The sequence below is a fragment of the Physeter macrocephalus genome, chromosome 17, assembly GCF_002837175.3.
Source record: "Physeter macrocephalus isolate SW-GA chromosome 17, ASM283717v5, whole genome shotgun sequence".
Taxonomy (NCBI): Eukaryota; Metazoa; Chordata; class Mammalia; order Artiodactyla; family Physeteridae; genus Physeter; species Physeter macrocephalus.
Window position 1 is genome coordinate 27706275 of NC_041230.1, and position 17257 is coordinate 27723531.

Below are 17257 nucleotides of genomic sequence, written 5' to 3' on the forward strand. Positions count from 1 at the left end.
ATTATAAATTGGGAGGGGACCTTGGATATCACTTCATCCAACCTTCTCATTTTTTTTTTTTTAGTATACTTCCTTTAATGGGCAGCACAAGTATTTATTGAGAGACTACCTTAAATAGAGCATTATCATCTCCTGAAAAAGGGCACAAGAAGCTTTTCAGCCTGGTTGGGAAAGCAGAATACAAATATAAGAGGGTTGAAGAAGTTGGGATTATGGATGTAAGGTTGTAGGTGTAGGTACGCTGGGTGAAGACAGAAGTAAGGCTGTGGGGGTGTGATGCTTGATGAAAAAGTGGATGGGAGGTCTTAGCAAATAAGAGGCGAGCTGGAAGGAGAGGAGCTTTAGTTGGAGAGTGAGATCTTTGAAGTCGTGATTTTGAAGAGAAGGCCAAAGTTAGTGGAGTGAGAGAACAGATCATTGGAATAGAGGATCCAAAGACATGAGAGGCAAGGGTGTTGGATGGTTCAGCCACATGGATCTTAAGTTAGTCAAATAGAGCTGGAGAGGAGGATGGTGAGCCAGGTGGTGAAGTCTTACTGAAGAAGGGTCATGCCCATGAGCTTCGTAGATGACCATGTATGTTAACAAATTAACGTTCAGAGCAGGATACACCAGAAGTACATTAGAGTGAAGCAGGGCAAAGAGGTAATGTCAGCAAGTGTTTCTCAATGTTTAAATCTTGCTAATGGTAAATAGAAAGTAAAATTGCAACTCATTGATACATTCAGTACTTCTGGTGAATTCTCACAAAATATGCTAAGGATATCTTATTTTGGACTTTTTGGTAGCTCCTGTCTTCGTTCCTGGTTAGAACAAGACACCTCCTGCCCAACATGCAGAATGTCTCTTAATATTGCCGACAATAATCGTGTCAGGGAAGAGCATCAAGGAGAGAACTTGGATGAGAATTTGGTTCCTGTAGCAGCAGCTGAAGGCAGACCTCGCTTAAACCAACACAATCACTTCTTCCACTTCGATGGTTAGTTGGTTTCAACCTCTAAAACCATCCGCCAGGGGTTTTCTCCCCTTAGGGGATGATGTTTTAATTATAACTTGCCCTGTATGGGCGAGTTTAATGTTATATTTCAGTTTTAATTGAAAATTTCGGTAAATATAGACAGCACTGAGGGGTTATTCTGTGCCAGGCATTTTGCTAGATTCTGTGTGAATTGGGGGGACAGGGGGTGCGAAGAGGTGAAAGTAGTTACAGGTGAATCAACCGTGACTGCAAGGAGCATGCTGAATCAGCTTAATAGTTAATAGCTAACCGCTGCTAATAATTTATTGCATTGGCATAATAATTAAGCATATAACGAAGGGTCGTTGAGCAGCCTTGCCAGTGCGTACCAGAAGGAGAATCAGAACTAGAACCCTGTTTCTTTGCTCATAAAATATGAATTTTCCATCTTCCAGAATATTGAAAGGAGTTGTAGTAAAACCACACTTAAACTTCTAAGGTCATGGGCACCATGTCAGGGTCTGGTTGATCATCCTTTAATTCACATTACATCAGGCTGTTGTTGATTTTCATCAATTCCAATACCATTAAATTCTGTGGGTTCATATTTCCTACTCTAAAGTAGGTATCCCTGGACTATTTGTTTAAGAGGAGTGCTCTTCAGGTCTCTGATTTGAGTTTCTAAGGGTAGAGCACGGTGGGAGTGGCAACACGTTGAAATCCCTGATAGGAAGGACCGAAGGAATATAGTGGGGTCTCTGAGAGGAGGGGATGATGGCTGCTTGGCTGGCTGGGCAGCGATGCTGGGCAGGTGTAGAGGGGCTGCTTTGTGGCTGCTAATTACGGCCTCTACCACGTAAGACTTCTGAAATAGACTAGCAGATCTTGGACATGGGTCCTGGCTATGTAAGCTATTATTTTATGAATTATTACTGAAAACTTAGTCAAAATAGATAAAGGTAACTTTATTTCTCCCTAGTAAGTACATGAAATAAGTATCCAGCTTTTTATTGGGTACAATCTATCCAGGCAAGATCTTTGAGATGGCCATTGAACTTGTTTTACTTTCCAGGCCTCAGTGCTGCTTTGTGAAGGAAAGGGAAATCCTCCTTAAATGTGTGCTTGTTAATGGAGTTGTTTTACTGCTGACACCTGGTGGTGGTATATCTTAGGATCCCCTTTCCTTAGTGAAATGGCAGAAGCAGCAGACTTCTTGGTACCATTAGTCAGCAAACCTGTGTTATAGAACTCTTTGAAAAGAATTTAGAATCAGAAAACTAAAGTCTTTAAACCAGATTATTAAGTAAAAAATACTTCATGAAAATGATGTCTCCAAACGAGTAGTATTTGTGTGTAGCGTGAAAGAGAGGGGCAAATTCTCATCTACTGTAGCAGCTTTAGAGCCCTGAAAACCTTCCTTATAGTGTACCCTGAGAGAGGGATTGAGTTTGTGTGGATCCAGGGCCACTGGAAAGCAGGAAAGCCCAGTGGGTGAAGTGTTCTGGAACCTGACTGTCTGGCTTCAAGTCCTGACCACCATAATTAAATGCTGTGATCTTGGGCAAGTTAACCTCAGTTCCGATTGCCTTGGGGAACCAACAAGAGCACTAGAGTCAAATCTCTGATAAGAGTAAAATGGGAATAATAATAATAATAAACCCATGTGGGGTTTTAGTGGGGATTGAATGAGCTAATACACGTGGGACACTTGGTCAAAAGGCCTGGTGTAAAGTAAGCCCTCAGTGAGTACCAGCTGGTACCATAGAGTGGCCGGCTGCGGAGTAACTGACAGGGGAAAGAGGTCTCTAAGACTTGTGCTGGCTTGTTTGTTTTAGGGTCCCGGATTGCGAGTTGGCTGCCAAGTTTTTCAGTCGAAGTGATGCACACGACCAACATTCTAGGCATTACGCAGGCAAGCAACTCCCAGCTTAATGCAATGGTAAGGACCGCTCACTGCTTTAAAAAGGTGATTAATAATCGGGAGGGAAGGAAAAGCTGGAGAACATGTGCAGTGTGCGTGACTCAGTTGGTCTCACTCTGCTCTGGCAGAACGGCGAGATAAAAAAAAAAAAAGAACGGCAGGATTTTCAGGAGCATCTTATTCGTGGGATGACTTCCATTCCTGCACTTTAAAATTTGAAATTGGTTTGGAAACCAGCTTTCATTTTACTTGTGTGGCAGATAATCTAACCTTTTCTGAGCAGTACTAAGTTCACTCTCATGATCTAGGCTAGTGTTGGGACACCTTGATTTTCACCAAAAATATTTGGGGAGTTATTGGCTGGAGTGAATGATGTGACTTTTATTAAAAATTGTCGTAGGCTTACTGAATGTGTTATTTTAACCCCCTCTCCCCCCTTCCCAAAGTAAATAAATGAGTATACCTTCACATACACACTTATACATACATACGTGCCTGTGGATATACATATATAAATATAAATATATACACACACACCCCTTGAGATATTCAAGCATGCTCTTGGTTCAAGGATATTGTCCACATACTTCAAGATTCTTTGTATTTTTCTAAAGCTTTGTCATATGGTGTATATTTTTATTTTACAGTGTTGGAGAAACATGGTTCACCGTTTTTGAAATGTAGTGTTCATTGTGATGATAAATGCAGGAGTCTTAAAAAATGCAACCTGTGTTAGTCCAGCAAATGTGTACTGAAGGCCGGTTCCCGAGACGGGCACTGTGCAGTGTCAACAAATTGCGTAGCACCTGTAGTGTCAACAAGGTGGACAGGAGCCCTACTCTTAAGAAGTGTGAATTCTACGTGTGGTGGTGGGGAGGAGACTGATTATAAACACCAACAGATAAGATCGTTGCCGATGGGGATGAGGACTGTGCAGGCAGTAGGGCAGGTGATGTGGTGGAGTGATGGGTAAAGGCTGTTCCAGAGGAGACATTCAGAGAAGTCTCAAGAGGTGATATTTAAGCTGAGACATGAAGACTGAGAAGAGAAGGAGGCAGATTGGGGGAAGGAGGCAGTGGAAACAGTAGGTACAAAGGCCATGAGGTGAGAATGTTCTGAAAACACAGAGGTGATTGTGGTTGGAACCTGCGAGTCAGAACCAAGATTGTGACATAAATTGAGGTTGCAGAGCCCGGTCATGCAAGGATTTGTAGGCTACAATCCAGTTTAGATACTGTAATGAAAGTATGAGAAGGCCATTCAGGGCTTCCCCCCACCCCGACCCCAGGGGACTGACAGGACAGTTAACAGAGAATAATTTACTTCTGAGAGAATGAATTTTAGAGGGGCAAAAATGGAACCAGTGAGACGAGTTAGGAGACTGTTGCAGTAGTTCAGGCAAAAAAAGATGGTGGCTTGGACCAGGGCATTGGAAATAAAGATGAAAAGAAGTGGATTTCAGATGCTTTTCGAAGATGAACTGATGGACTTGACAGTGCTTTGATTTGAATGTGGGGTAGTGGGGTGAGGGGAGTGCTGGTTTTCAGTCAAGCAGCTGAGCAGTGGTATCATGTATGAGATGGGCAGGACGGGAGGAGGAACAGATGAAGGACAGGGACTCGGCCTTCTGTTTGGCTGGGGAAGTTGGGGTGTCTATGAGACATCCAAGTAGAGATGTCATATAGACAGTTCTGGACCTCAGGGAAGAGATCCAGCTGGAGAGAGACATTTGGGAGCTTTAGTCTGTAGGGGACTGGATCTCTTCGAGGGAAAGAAGGTAGCTCAGAAGGAGAAGAGGGCTCAGGACTGAGGTCTGGCTGAATGGGAGGAGCCATGGCAGCGATTGAGAAGGAAGGAAACCAGGAGAAGCGTCAAGTCAACCATGTGGGAATTCTTAGAAGATGAGGTCAGAGACGTGCATGTTGGGTTTGGCAGAGTGGAGGTGGTTAATCAGTGGTTAATCAGCTGGAGAGGAGCAAGCAGTTTCCATGGCTCGAGGGGCTGAGTACTAGATTGTTGGATTAGAAAATGAGTGGGAGCTGAAGACACCCAGTAGCTGGCAGTGTGTTATAAGAGGGAGTGGAGAAGGAAGGTGGTGGCTTGATGGCGGTGTGCCATCAGAGGAGTTTTTGTTAATATATTTTTTTAAAGATTTTGGAGCAGGGCATTTATCCACAAATTTCAAAACCTATAGAGAGTATCCAGTGAAGTCTTTTCCTCCATCCGCCCAGACACCCTCCTCTCTTGCAATAACAACTTCAATTAGTTTCTTCTGTGTTGTGTTTTTCCAGAATGTTTACATACACATGTAAGCAAATGCTAAGTATGTATTCTTTTTCTTTTCCCCACGGGTCTTCTTTTTTTTCTATTTTTTAAAGTGTGATAAAATACACGTACCACAAAATTTATGATCTTAACCGTTTTTAAGTGTACGGTTCAGTGGTATTAAGTATATTCATATTCTTGTGCAACTATCAGCTACAATCCATCTCCAGAACTCTTTTCATCTTGCAAAACTGAAGCTCTATACCCAGTAAACAATAACTCCCCATTCCCTCCTCCCTAGCCCCTGGCAGCCACCCTTCTCCTTTCTTTCTCTGTGGATTTGACTACTTTAGGTACCTCATATAAGCAGAATCATACGGTATTTATCTTTTTGTGACTGGTTTATTTTACTGAGCTTAATGTCCTCAGGGTTCAACTACGTTGTAGTATGTGTCAGAATTTCCTTCCTTCTTAAGGCTGGATAATATCCCATTGTATGAATAAACCATATTTTGCTTATCCATTTATCTGTCGGTGGACACTTGGGTTGCTTCCATGTTTTAGCTATTGTGAGTAATGGGACTATGAACATGGGTGTACAAATATCTCTTGGAGACCCTGCTTTCAGTTCTTTTGAGTACCCAAGAGTCTTCTTAAAAAGATTCTAAAACATGCTTGGTGTGCGAATAGGAATGATCACTGGAGGGGGAGAGATTGATGGTACAGAACAAACAGAAAAGTTAACTGAAGGTAAAGACCTGAGGTGGAGGGTGGGTTTGGGAGCCGGAGCCAGGAGAGGGGCATTCTCACCTTTGTTGGGAGGCAGGATGGACATAGCTACAGACGTGTCATTTTGAGATATGGTTTAAAAAGAAGGCATGGCTCATAATAACCATTTAGGTAGAAGCAGCCTAAGTGTCCATCAGAGATGAATAGATTATGAAAATGCTCTGTCCACACAGTGGAATATTATTCAGCCTGAAAAAGAAGAACTTTGAGGATACTATGCTAAGTGAAATAAGCTAGTCACAAAGACAAATACTGCGTGATTCCACTTACATGAGCCATCTAAATTACTCAGATCCTTAGAAAGCAGAATGGTGGTTGCCAGGGGGCTGGGGGAGGGGAAGGGGGAGTCGGGGGTCGCTGTTCAGTGGGTGTAGAGTTTCGGTTTTGCAAGATGAAAGCGTTCTGGAGACCTGTTGCACAGCAGTGTGTGTATAGTTGACATTGCTGTACACTTAAAAATGGTTAAGATGGGCAATTTTATGTTATATAATTTTGACCATTAAAAAAAGAAAAAAAGACCTGGCTTCCCGCGGGCTTCTGCTTTCTCAGTGAAGCACTCAGCCAGGTCATCAGCAGAGAGTGAGAGTGACGTTGCGAGGGCAGATGGACTGGGCGTGCGCATCCCTGCGTGGCCGATGACTGGCTCGGGTCAGGCTCTGCGTGGGTACTTCAGGGTCAGGCAGCTGTTGAAGCTCTTCAGGTGGATCACCTCACCTGCCCCCTTAAAAAAAAATCAGAATTCATGGACATGTAACCCTCCCAGGAATGAGAATTACCTTCTTGGAGTTGGTGTGTTTAGAATTCTCAGGCAGGCCCTGGTGTTCTTCCTCCTGTTGCATGGTGGATTGGAATAGCCTATTTTTAGCACAACTAATTTACTGTCACAATACATTTTTTTAAATAAAAGTCTAACATATAACTTGCTGGATTTTCTGGAAGAAAAGCTTTGGCCCAGTGAACAGAATCTTGGACTTATTTGGGAAATGAGAGGGGACCTTTTTAAGAATAGAGGAGAATGTTATCTGATTATTGAGGTTGTTTTGGACTGTCATCCAGTTAGCTTTGACTTGACCTGGGTTTTGAAAAATGATCAACTCACATTCATAGAAACAATGAGGGGATCTCAGGTCCGTGGAGCTCCGGGTCCTTCTGTCCTACACACTTGTCTTGTCCTCCCTGCCCCAACGATGACCCAAAGCGAAGCTTTGCACAGGTTTCACCCCAGTCTTTTCTCTCTAGGCCTGACACTGGGACACGTTCCTCTTTTTCTACATGACAACATATTCCTTGGGAGCCACTATCCCAACAGTAGACTTTATTGTGCCCCCAAAGCAATTATATGTTTCCTTGTCGTTTTTTCTTTTGATCATTGGGACTTTTCTACAAATAAAACCTTGAACATAAGCATTTGTAAAATAAATATACACGTATGAGAAAAAAGTCTAGAGCTTCTCGGATGAAAGTACCGATGGTGGTGCCCCGAGATCTCTGCCTGCTCCCCTCTGTACACGCGCCCACCCTAGAGCCCTGATGGCCTCCAAGACGTTTCTAGAGTACAGTTTGAAAACTGCAGCTCCAGAGCAACATTAGCAATTACATTTATTTTTTACCTTTATTTATTCATTTTATTTATTTGGCTGCGTTGGGTCTTAGTTGCAGCATGCAGGATCTTCGCTGCAGTGCATGGCCTTCTCCAGTTGCGGCGTGTGGGCTGCAGAGCACACCGGCTCAGTAGCTGCAGCACACAGGCTCTCTGTGGCACGTGGGCTCAGAGGTTGCGGCGTGCGGGCTTAGTTGCCCTGCGGCGTTTGGGATCTTAGTTCCCTGGCTAGGGATTGAACCTGCGTCCCCTGCATTGGAAGGCAGATTCTTAACCACTGGATCACCAGGGAAGTCCCAGCAATTATATTTTTTATAGTCTTTTTTTTTTTTAAGTTGAAGTAAAATTTATATACAATAAATTCACCTTTTTAAGTATCCATCTCTGAGTTTTGTCAAACTCATTCAGTCATGTGACCACCACAATAATCAAAATATAGAACAGTTCCTTTCTGCCTCCCCCCAGATTCCATTATGCCCCTTTGTAATCACTTCCCCTCCCACCCCCAGCCTGTAGCAACCACTTATCAGTTTTCTGTCTCTGTAATTTGGCTTATTCTAGAATGTCATATAAATGGAGTCATAGGGTACATAGCCTTTTGAGTTGAGCTTCTTTCACTTAATGCATTTGAATTTCACCCATGTAGTGTGTATCAGAAGTTTGTTCCTTTTAGGAATTAAATCTTTAAGCAGAACATGTTTATATATCTGAATTTTACTGAGCTTTAAAATGAATGCTTTTTAAAACTAGAATATTCTAGTTCAGCCTGTCTTGGGCTTCAGTTGGATTTCTGGGCTTTTTAAATTTGAAGTTGATGTTGTCCCCAAGTTTTCTGTTTGGCCTTCTGGAAAAATACTAAAAACCCCTGCAGTTTGACGGTGATCTGTGGCATAGAGGTGGCCCCTTACTTGTGTTTTCAAGGCAGGTCACCAAGTTCAGTGCCCAGAGGCTGCCTTACCCCATGACCTCAGAGAGTAACTGTTGAGAGTGAACATTTCATGGCTTCTTTGTTTGTATTCCTGTAGGCTCATCAGATTCAAGAGATGTTTCCCCAGGTTCCATACCACCTAGTACTGCAGGACCTCCAGCTGACACGCTCAGTCGAAATAACAACAGACAACATTTTAGAAGGACGGATTCAAGTACCTTTTCCCACACAGGTAAACTGAGGTTTCAGACATGACAAATGAATTCTGTCCTCACAAAGGTTTAATCTTCTAGATTAACTTTCTAGTTACTTAACAGCTGAAGGGTTTAACAGATGAAGAGTTTCTGTGAATTCCCTAACTTTCCAGATTATGACTGAGAACAGACCCATCCAAGAGGCTTGGATTAAGACAAGGACAAAACTATTTGGCTAATTTTTTGTGCAGATATACACCCCAAACTGGTCTCCCTTGCCAGTCCAGGAGGTCCTAGCATCGTTTCCTTTTGGACATGGATTGGCAGTCTTTCCCTGTAAAGGACAGATTGAAATATTTTAGGCCTTGCAAGCCATGCATTATCTGTTGTAACTTCTCAATTCCTGCTGTAGCACTGAAGGAGCCTTGGACAACATGTAAATGAATGTGCATAACTGTGTTCCAGTAAAACTTTGTTTACAAAAACTGTTGGAGTGCTTGGCCCACAGGCTATAGTTTGCTAAACCCGGCTATAGGAGGTATCGCCCTCTGTCCCTGGCTTTGCACATTGGTATGGCTTTCCACTGGGTATAATTCCTATCTGTGTGTGAGGCTTATATTTTTGACTTTTTTTTTTTTTTTTAAAGATCCTATTTCCTGGCCCATCATGTAACCTCTTTGATGGGTACAAAAGTATTGACGTTTTAAAGAAAGCTTTCTGGCAGGACCAAAGAATGTATGTGATTAGGGAGTCATATACCAAGAAATTACTCAACTTAGGTATGCAAAAACATGGAAATCTGTTAGTAAAATCTTCAAGCGTGAGAATCTTGGAAGAGGGAATGAGCCTCAACTTGGGAGTCAAAGGGGCTGAGGTATTAGAGGTGGCTCAGTGGTCCTTATCTGTTTGACCTGGCTGTGACTTTGGGTCTCCCCAGGAGCTGACCCTGAGACAGGGATTCAGTTGCCAGTAGTTAATTTGGGAGGTGTTCCAGGAAACATGGGAAGTATTCCAGGAAACACAGGCAGCAGGAGGGGCTGTGAAGTGGATAAAGGGTTTGTTATCCAGCAGTTACCATCGTGGGCAGCTAGAGCTTGAGCCCACTGGAGGCCTCTGGGGTCCAGTGTAGAATGCATTGTTCCTCCTGAGTGGGGAGGAGCCGGGGTGCTTATACACCAGTTCCCATCAGTTGTTGGTTGAGGGCTGCCTCCAGCGGGGGCCAGGTTCCTTCACACAGCCAGAGTGTGTCCTCGGGCAATGAAATACAGAAACTGGGCAGCCAGCACGCAGCGGGTAGACCTTCAGGGACATGCGCAGGGCCCCGAGGTGTCTGCAGCGTTGGCCGGGATCTCAGCCTGGATGAAAGTGAGAACAGCAGTACCTAGTTCACAGGATGTTAAGGAGATGAATGCGATGATGGTGTCAGTGCTTTTCCAAAGTGTCCTGTCGGTGTTAACTGCTGTTGTCGTTTTGTTATTGTTGTGCAGTTACTGTTACTGAAAGGGAAATTAAACGTGGGCCCACTGATGACGCTCAGATTTAGGCCTCAGGCTCCTTTGCTGTGTCTTTAAGCTCAGTAGCACTCTCATGTCTTCGATGCTGTGGGATTTGCTGAACTCAGACTGTTGGGGTCATAGCTCCCCCACGCTCCAGGTACCTCCCGTACCCGTTCGCCGAGCTCAGAATGGCTCTGCACCGTCGGTGCTGCTGTCTCTTTTTCAGCGGTCAGAGAGCATTAGGCCTGCATTGAACGGTCCTGTGGAGAGGCCAAATGGCGAGCAGGAGGACGGAGAAGCTTCCACTCAGGTAAGGCTTGCGTACTAGAGAGCGCGCGTATGGGATGGGGAGCAGCGGGGGACCTGGCGGTGGTCTGCACCCTGCCTCTGACGTTTGTACGGCTGAGGGTGAGAGTAGGGAGGAGGCCTTATGGCAGCGTTATCTCAGTGTCCAAGGGTAACAGACCTTGCTGTCCCTGGGCGTGGCCTGCAGCCCCCTCCCTGGGGACTGGCCTCAGGACCTGGAGGAGAAAAGAGTCGTGCTCTGCCGCCGGCCCTGCCGCTGTGAACTTGAGTGGCGGCACTAGGCAGGGCGGCGTGACGCTGGGCCCAGGACCCGGGGTGCCTGCGCTGGGCTCCGCTCTCTAGGGCCGAAATCCTCAGCTTATTCTCCCCCTACGCCTCGCTTGTCCAGCTCAGCATTTGCAGGGACTTCATGCATTTCACAAAAATGAGACCCCTGGGGTGGGGGGAAGTGTGGTTCTCCTGGGAACCAGGTTTGCCTAGATAGCCACACTGGGTGACCCGGGGTAGCTGTCTGCACCCGGAGGGAGCTCCCGGGTCTGGCCTCCAGGGCAGAGGTGCCTCAGCCCCACCCCATGCTCTGCCCCACGCAGCCTGGGGTTCCGGTTCGTGTCCCTTTTCTGGAGTTCCCATTTGCTTATTCAATTACCGTGCTTTCCAGAAGTTTTCTTAAGAGACTGAAGAAGCCCCAGGCAGCCCTATCTTTGTGTTTCCTTGTTGGTGTGACGCGTGGGGCTTCCCACACAGGGGCTGGGGCCTGAGGATGGCGCCGCCTTCTCTGCCAGCGTTGGTCAGGGCTCTGCTGGAAGCAGCTGCTTTCACTGACGAGTGACGTGCAGGCTGCTTTCACCTCACGTGCCTTTCCCTGCAAATAGGAAACAGTAAAAACTCCTAAGAATTCTTCAGATCTGTTGCTGAGGTAAAATTTTCGTATCCAAATCTGTAATTGGGTCGTGCAGCATTTGTAAAATGGCGTCTGGCTTCTGAAGAAGGGGCTCATTGTGTTTCCAGTTTTTGTAGCTGGCTTAGCTCAGATTTGGATACTAGGCTGGCTTGGGGGCCTTGTGGGTACAGCACGTTCGATTTCTGTCTTGATTCCCCATCTCTATTTTTAGAGTGAGCATGAAGGTTTCTGAATTTTTTTTAACATAGTGGAAGGAAAGCACTTGTTTCACAAAGAAGCTTGCTATATAACATTTTTGGCCGTTCTCAGGAAATAAAAAGTTCTTGGATAGCAGTTAATAAACACCTCAGTTTATCCCAGTCATCAGATCAGATCTGCCCGTTGCTTAATTCTGGGTCTCCCCTCTGCCCAAGCTCAGGCCTGCGTGGATCAGGCTTGGAGGCCGGCAGGGACCTGAGGGTGGCCTTCCATTCCCTTCCTTCCACCTCCACCTCCACTCATCAGCTCTTCTTTCTATCTTCCTCTAGGGTTGGACTCAGAAGGAAAGAGGGTTAAGATGGGCCATGTGACCCCAGTGTGTGTGTGTGTGTGTATACACATGTGCACATCTGTATATATATGTGTTACAGCTGTTATTGTAGAGATCTTCCTGTCCTGTCTAGCAGCAGAAACCTCGACTATACTTAGTTTGAACTTGGGCTGGCTATTTATGACCACCCCTTCCTTCATGGGGCTCCCTTCACCCCTCCCAGTGGTCCTCTTGGGCAAAGTCAATTTCAACAGCCTCAGGCTGGTTCTCCCGCAGGACCTACGTCCCCTCCCCCAGGACACACACAGCAGTGCCTTACAGTCAGTGGAAGTTGAACTGGCTCCCATCGAAGCGTTTTTAAAATCTGCTACAAGCCAGTTTCTTCCTCTTAGATTTCTCAGGTGTGTGTTAGTCACCACCAGTCTCTGTGTCCCCCAAACTCTAGGGCACATGAGTCAGGCCACATGGGTCTCTTTTTTAATTATTATTATTATTTTTTAAATTTTTAAAATTTTTTTATTTTTTGGCTATTGGGTCTTCGTTGCTCAGCGCGGGCGTTCTCTAGTTGAGGCGAGCGGGGGCTACTCTTCATTGCAGTGCGCGGGTTTCTCATTGCGGTGGCTTCTCTTGTTGCGGAGCACGGGCTCTAGGCGCGTGGGCTTCAGTAGTTGTAGCTCTCGGGCTCTAGAGCTCAGGCTCAGTAGTTGTGGCGTGCAGGCTCAGTAGCTGTGGTGCACGGGCTTAGTTGCTCCGCGGCATGTGGGATCTTAGTTCCCAGACCAGGGCTCGAACCCGTGTCCCCTGCATTGGCAGGCAGATTCTTAACCACTGCGCCACCAGGGAAGTCCCCACATGGTTCTCTTGAAGTCTCTCACTCGCTTGGCTGAGGGCAAGGAGAGGTGGCGAGGGTGGGTGAGAGAAAAGTGCGCACACCAGGAACTCTTAAAAATAGCCTCTCAGCCTCTTCCTCCTCAACTCTGCTGTCGCCTGGAGGTGGGTGCTGGGCTGACGCTGGCCAGCCTGGGCCTGGGAGCATGAGCAGTAGATGGCCGGACAGCTGCCTGAGCCTCTGGGGGCTGCTGGGCATCGTGCTGGCCTTCACAGCTGCAGCCAGAACAGAGAGAGTCCCATTATTATATCCTGTTACGCGAGGAACCACGATATTATATCGGTTTTAACAAAGATACTTAGAATTTACCATTTTTTATCTGCCTAACTGTTCTCAGAGTCAAGTGAGGGTATAAAATGTGTGCAGTATATGTGATAAGACTTGTTTAAATTTTAGAGCAATAAGTAGCATTGAACAGAAAGTTCCCAGAATGCAAATAAGTGGTTAACTTTGTTATCTTCTGAGAGTACAGTTTCGAGGTGCTTCTGTTTTCATACTGGTAATCATTCACTTACTCCGTAACGTTGAACATGCCATGTGAGTCAGGCCCTGCCCTTCAGGATCCCATGTCTGCCGTTACACATGTGCCCGCGGTTCCCTGCCGGGCAGCCCGCCTCCTTTGGGGTCTAGAAGAGCATTATTTGGGGGCACCGGTCAGATGGGGAATCTGCCTGGCAGGGCAGCCCGTGCTCACGGCGGTCCCTTGCTTCCTGCGTGTCCAGACCGAGCGGGTGCCGCTGGACCTCAGTCCTCGGCTGGAGGAGGCACTGGACTTCGGCGAGCTGGAAGCGGAGCCCAGTGAAGGGGAGGACTTTGAGGCCCGGGGGAGCCGCTTCTCCAAGTCCGCTGACGAGAGACAGCGCATGCTGGTGCAGCGCAAGGACGACCTCCTGCAGCAGGCGCGGAGGTGAGCGGGTTCCGCAGCCCCCGCCGGGCCTAAAGGCCCTTGTCAGGGATGCCAACGCTGAAAACCTATCATCTGTCAGCTAAAACTTCAGGTTTCAAATCTCTGTTGAAAAACCTGAGGATCTGGTAATACCGGGCCCAGGTAGTAACCTCTGGCTGGTGCTGCTGGCGTATCCTTGTGGATGCTCTCTGCCACCCTTACACGGTTAGCACTTCTGTGCCAGTGTGTTCTAGACGCTTTATGTTAATTACTCTAATTCCCTTAACTCTAAGAGAGAGCATGGTAATTATACCCATTAGACAGACTTAAAGCTGAAGAAACTGAGGCCTAGAAAGGCTAACACTGGCCTGGTGTCCAGCTCTTGAGTCCTCTATCTTGGCCACTCTGCGTGCAGCCGGCCTCGAAGCACCGACTCCCAGCCCCAGGCGGGAGCCACCAGAGCGGGAATGTTCTGTCACTGCACAGGCGTTCATTACTTAAACTTTCGGGGACGGGGCCGGTGTTCTGTTCCTGTGGGGGGGTTCCATGCCCAGCGCAGGCCTTGTGAGTGGGGACTTCGTGCTGTGTGTGTACGTGGGGAGGGCGTGGCCGGAGGAGAGCGAGGAGCTGCGCGGCCGCCCGATGCGGAGAACTTCTGCCCCTCTGATCAGGGACAGGTGTCTTTCACGGGGTGGTGCTGAGTGACAGCTTCATGACGGTGCCGGGAAAGTGGGGGGATTAAAGAAGCACGTTGTTTGTGTGTGTATGTTCCAGAGCTTCCCTGATCCCTCACTCAAGTCCTTTGTTTTTTGTAGGCGTTTCTTGAACAGAAGTTCTGAAGATGACTCAGCCTCGGACAGCTGCCTCCCCTCGGAAGGCACCACCTCTGACCCCATGACCCTGCGTCGAAGGATGCTGGCTGCTGCCGCGGAGCGGAGACTTCAGAAGCAGCAGAGCTCCTAGCGCCTCCTTCCGAGCCGAAGAGGCCTGTCCCCAGCTCTGCCTGCTGAGTGAAGGAGTGGGCTCAACTGCATTGCGCTGTGTAAAGCACGTGGTCTTAATAGTGTGTGGACAGCTGACAGATTTAATCCTTTTTTGTAATACTTTCTATGTGACATTTCTCTTCCCTTTAGAAACACTGCACATTTTAACTCTAAGCATGATCTCTTCTGCATTGACTGGACGTCATAGGGGTACGGGAGGATCAAGGGGAAGTGGGCAGCCAGAGACCCTGAAGGGGGGCCGCTTCCATGACGGCTATATGCAGAAGTCATAACAAATGCTGGTGTCTTTAGCTCCAAATGTGGCAGGAAGTGGGCGTGGGGGGGTCGGGGGGGAATTGGGAGGCGCAGGGGGCGGGATCCATAAAAAGCGGTGTGGAGGTGTACAGCCTTAGCCTGATTCCACGCCACTGGGTAATTTATGTTGTCACACTGCTGTTCTTGGTGCGGAGGCATTCAGAATGTCACAGAGGCCAGACCTACGGGCTCCTGAACCCCTGGGCCGGCAGGGCATCTTGGAAGAACGGTGCTTGGTTTGATACTTGCAGCAGAGGAGAGGAAAGCCCAGGGACGTAGTGTGAGGAGGTGACCCATCGTGTCCCAGTACATCCGGGACTAGCTTTCTGAGCCCCCTATCCAAAGCTGGCTTTATTTCCATTTACGCTTGTGCTCCCGCATCTCATGAGTACACGCTGTGTGTCTGTCCTCTCCTCTCTGCATTTCATTGTCCCCCCACACCCCCGGACACGGGGAAAGGGTTAAGCAGCAAGCCTTGGTTCATGGTTTTAATTCCTTGTTAAAGTAAATTAGGCAATGCCAAAGGCTGTGGGTTTGGTCCTTGGAGAAAACGTAGGCCTTACAAGATGGAAGAGTAAATTTTGGAGGGCTTTATTGAAGAAATAAAAGACATCTTTTGTATCTTTCTTCCCCAGAGCCCTTCATTTTCATAACTGTGTTCCTGTTGGTTTAATTAAACATAGAAAGGTAAGATGTTGAGTCCACCTGCCTTGGAGCAGACCCAGGTCTGAACTTTTTCAAATCCTTGACACATTTAACTTGAAGGATTTGAAACACACAATCATAGGTTACCTAGTTCAGTTTTATGTCCTACTGGATTAAGTTTTTTTTTAATGTTTGAAAGCATAGTTTTATGGTAGTCCTTCTGGGAAGAATCCAGTATTATCTAAAATTATTGGCAAAGTTAAATGTATTTTACTTAACAAAGTTTTTAGAATGTTGAGAAGTAACTGAAAATAGAGTGATGTTTAGGCTGAGATAATTTATTTCAATACATCTTTCAAAAGCCTTATCTTGAAATCCTGTTAGTAAATTTCTGTGATTTTTTTTTCTTTTTAAATTGGTTTTGCTGAGAGCATAGCTATTTGTTTTTATTGTAAAACAATAATAATGATAATAAAAAGCAAACTCTCCTAGTGTGTTGTGTGTGGCTGGGAGCTAAGGCAGTTTTTTTCAGAGGTGCGGAAATTAGAACGCGTTTTGATTTTGTGTGTTCCGTTTTGGTTGGAGGTTTTTTTCATCCTTATAATTATATATGTGTGCATGTTGTGCACATTTAAAGATGATACCAATTCCATGTGTTCTTATGTTTCAGATGTGTGAAAAGAGAAAATGTTTTGGAGTCAATTTTAGAGGGTCCTGAGACATTGGAATACAGCAATATGACAGTGATCAAAGTGGAGCCATGCCTTTAAAATGACCCCAAAAGAGAAGTCCTAAATTCACCCTTAGATTTTACACCTGGATAGTAAAGGGTTCTGGGCACTAATTGTATTGTCTCTTGGCTTTTGTCACTTCTTGAGGGCATCTGGGACAGATGCCAAGGGCAAGGGCAGGAGGCTAGACCAGTGTCCCGTTCCATCAGGTGGTCCCCATCCCATGGCCCCTTCACTGTGCTGGCTGTCTCCAGGAAGGGAGCCTGTCCTCGTGCTCTGCCACGTAGCCCAAAGCGGAGGCCAGGCTGCTGGTTCACGTTTGTAAACTGAGTGTTTGGGTGCTCTGTGAATGGTGTTGGAGGTGCCCTTGCCCTCTCTGGGCTCTTTTGGAAGTGCTCTCCCTTACTCCCTCCATTTTCTTTTGGCTCTGCTGACATCTTGGGTTCTCGCTTTGTTTGTTTTTCTCCCCCTAATTTTGAGGTTTTTATGTACTGTAGAGATCGATGGTCCTTGTGGATGTTTTTCTTGTGTTGATATAAATCCTGGGTGCCCAGGTGGCCACTTGGACCTGGTTTCCCACTTGAGCTGTGCAGACAGTATGCTTTTTTATCTTTAGCCAGCAGACGTGGTCCTCTATGGGCGTGACTTTCCCCACTACGGGGAGGAAGCGGAGAGCTCTGTGGAGCAGGGCCTTACATGCAGGAGGAGCCATGGCCCTGCTGCCGAGCTGGTCAGGGAACAACGCCTGCCTGCCCTGAAGGCCCTCCATCATCTGAACGCCTCCATCTCTCGGCGCCCCTGACTGCACCTTAGAGTCGCTTGTGGAGTGTCTAGAGACTGTGATGCGTAGGCTCTGCCCCCACGTGTCTCATCTAATTGAATTGGTCTTTTCCTGCACCCTTTCCCAAGAAAATGCTTCTG

The 17257-nt window shown here is 46.7% G+C and overlaps 1 protein-coding gene across 1 annotated transcript in view; it reads left to right on the forward strand.

Moving 5' to 3' along the window:
* The window catches only part of AMFR (autocrine motility factor receptor), a 38966-nt gene extending 22914 nt beyond the window's left edge, over positions 1 to 16052 (forward strand). Inside the window, exons 9-14 of the mRNA XM_028477726.2 lie at positions 789 to 979; positions 2794 to 2897; positions 8559 to 8693; positions 10378 to 10461; positions 13499 to 13683; positions 14478 to 16052. Of these exons, the coding sequence (XP_028333527.1) occupies positions 789 to 979; positions 2794 to 2897; positions 8559 to 8693; positions 10378 to 10461; positions 13499 to 13683; positions 14478 to 14625 (847 nt within the window). The 3' untranslated portion in view covers positions 14626 to 16052. The remainder of the gene's footprint in view (positions 1 to 788; positions 980 to 2793; positions 2898 to 8558; positions 8694 to 10377; positions 10462 to 13498; positions 13684 to 14477) is intronic.
* The last annotated feature ends 1205 nt before the right edge of the window (positions 16053 to 17257 follow it).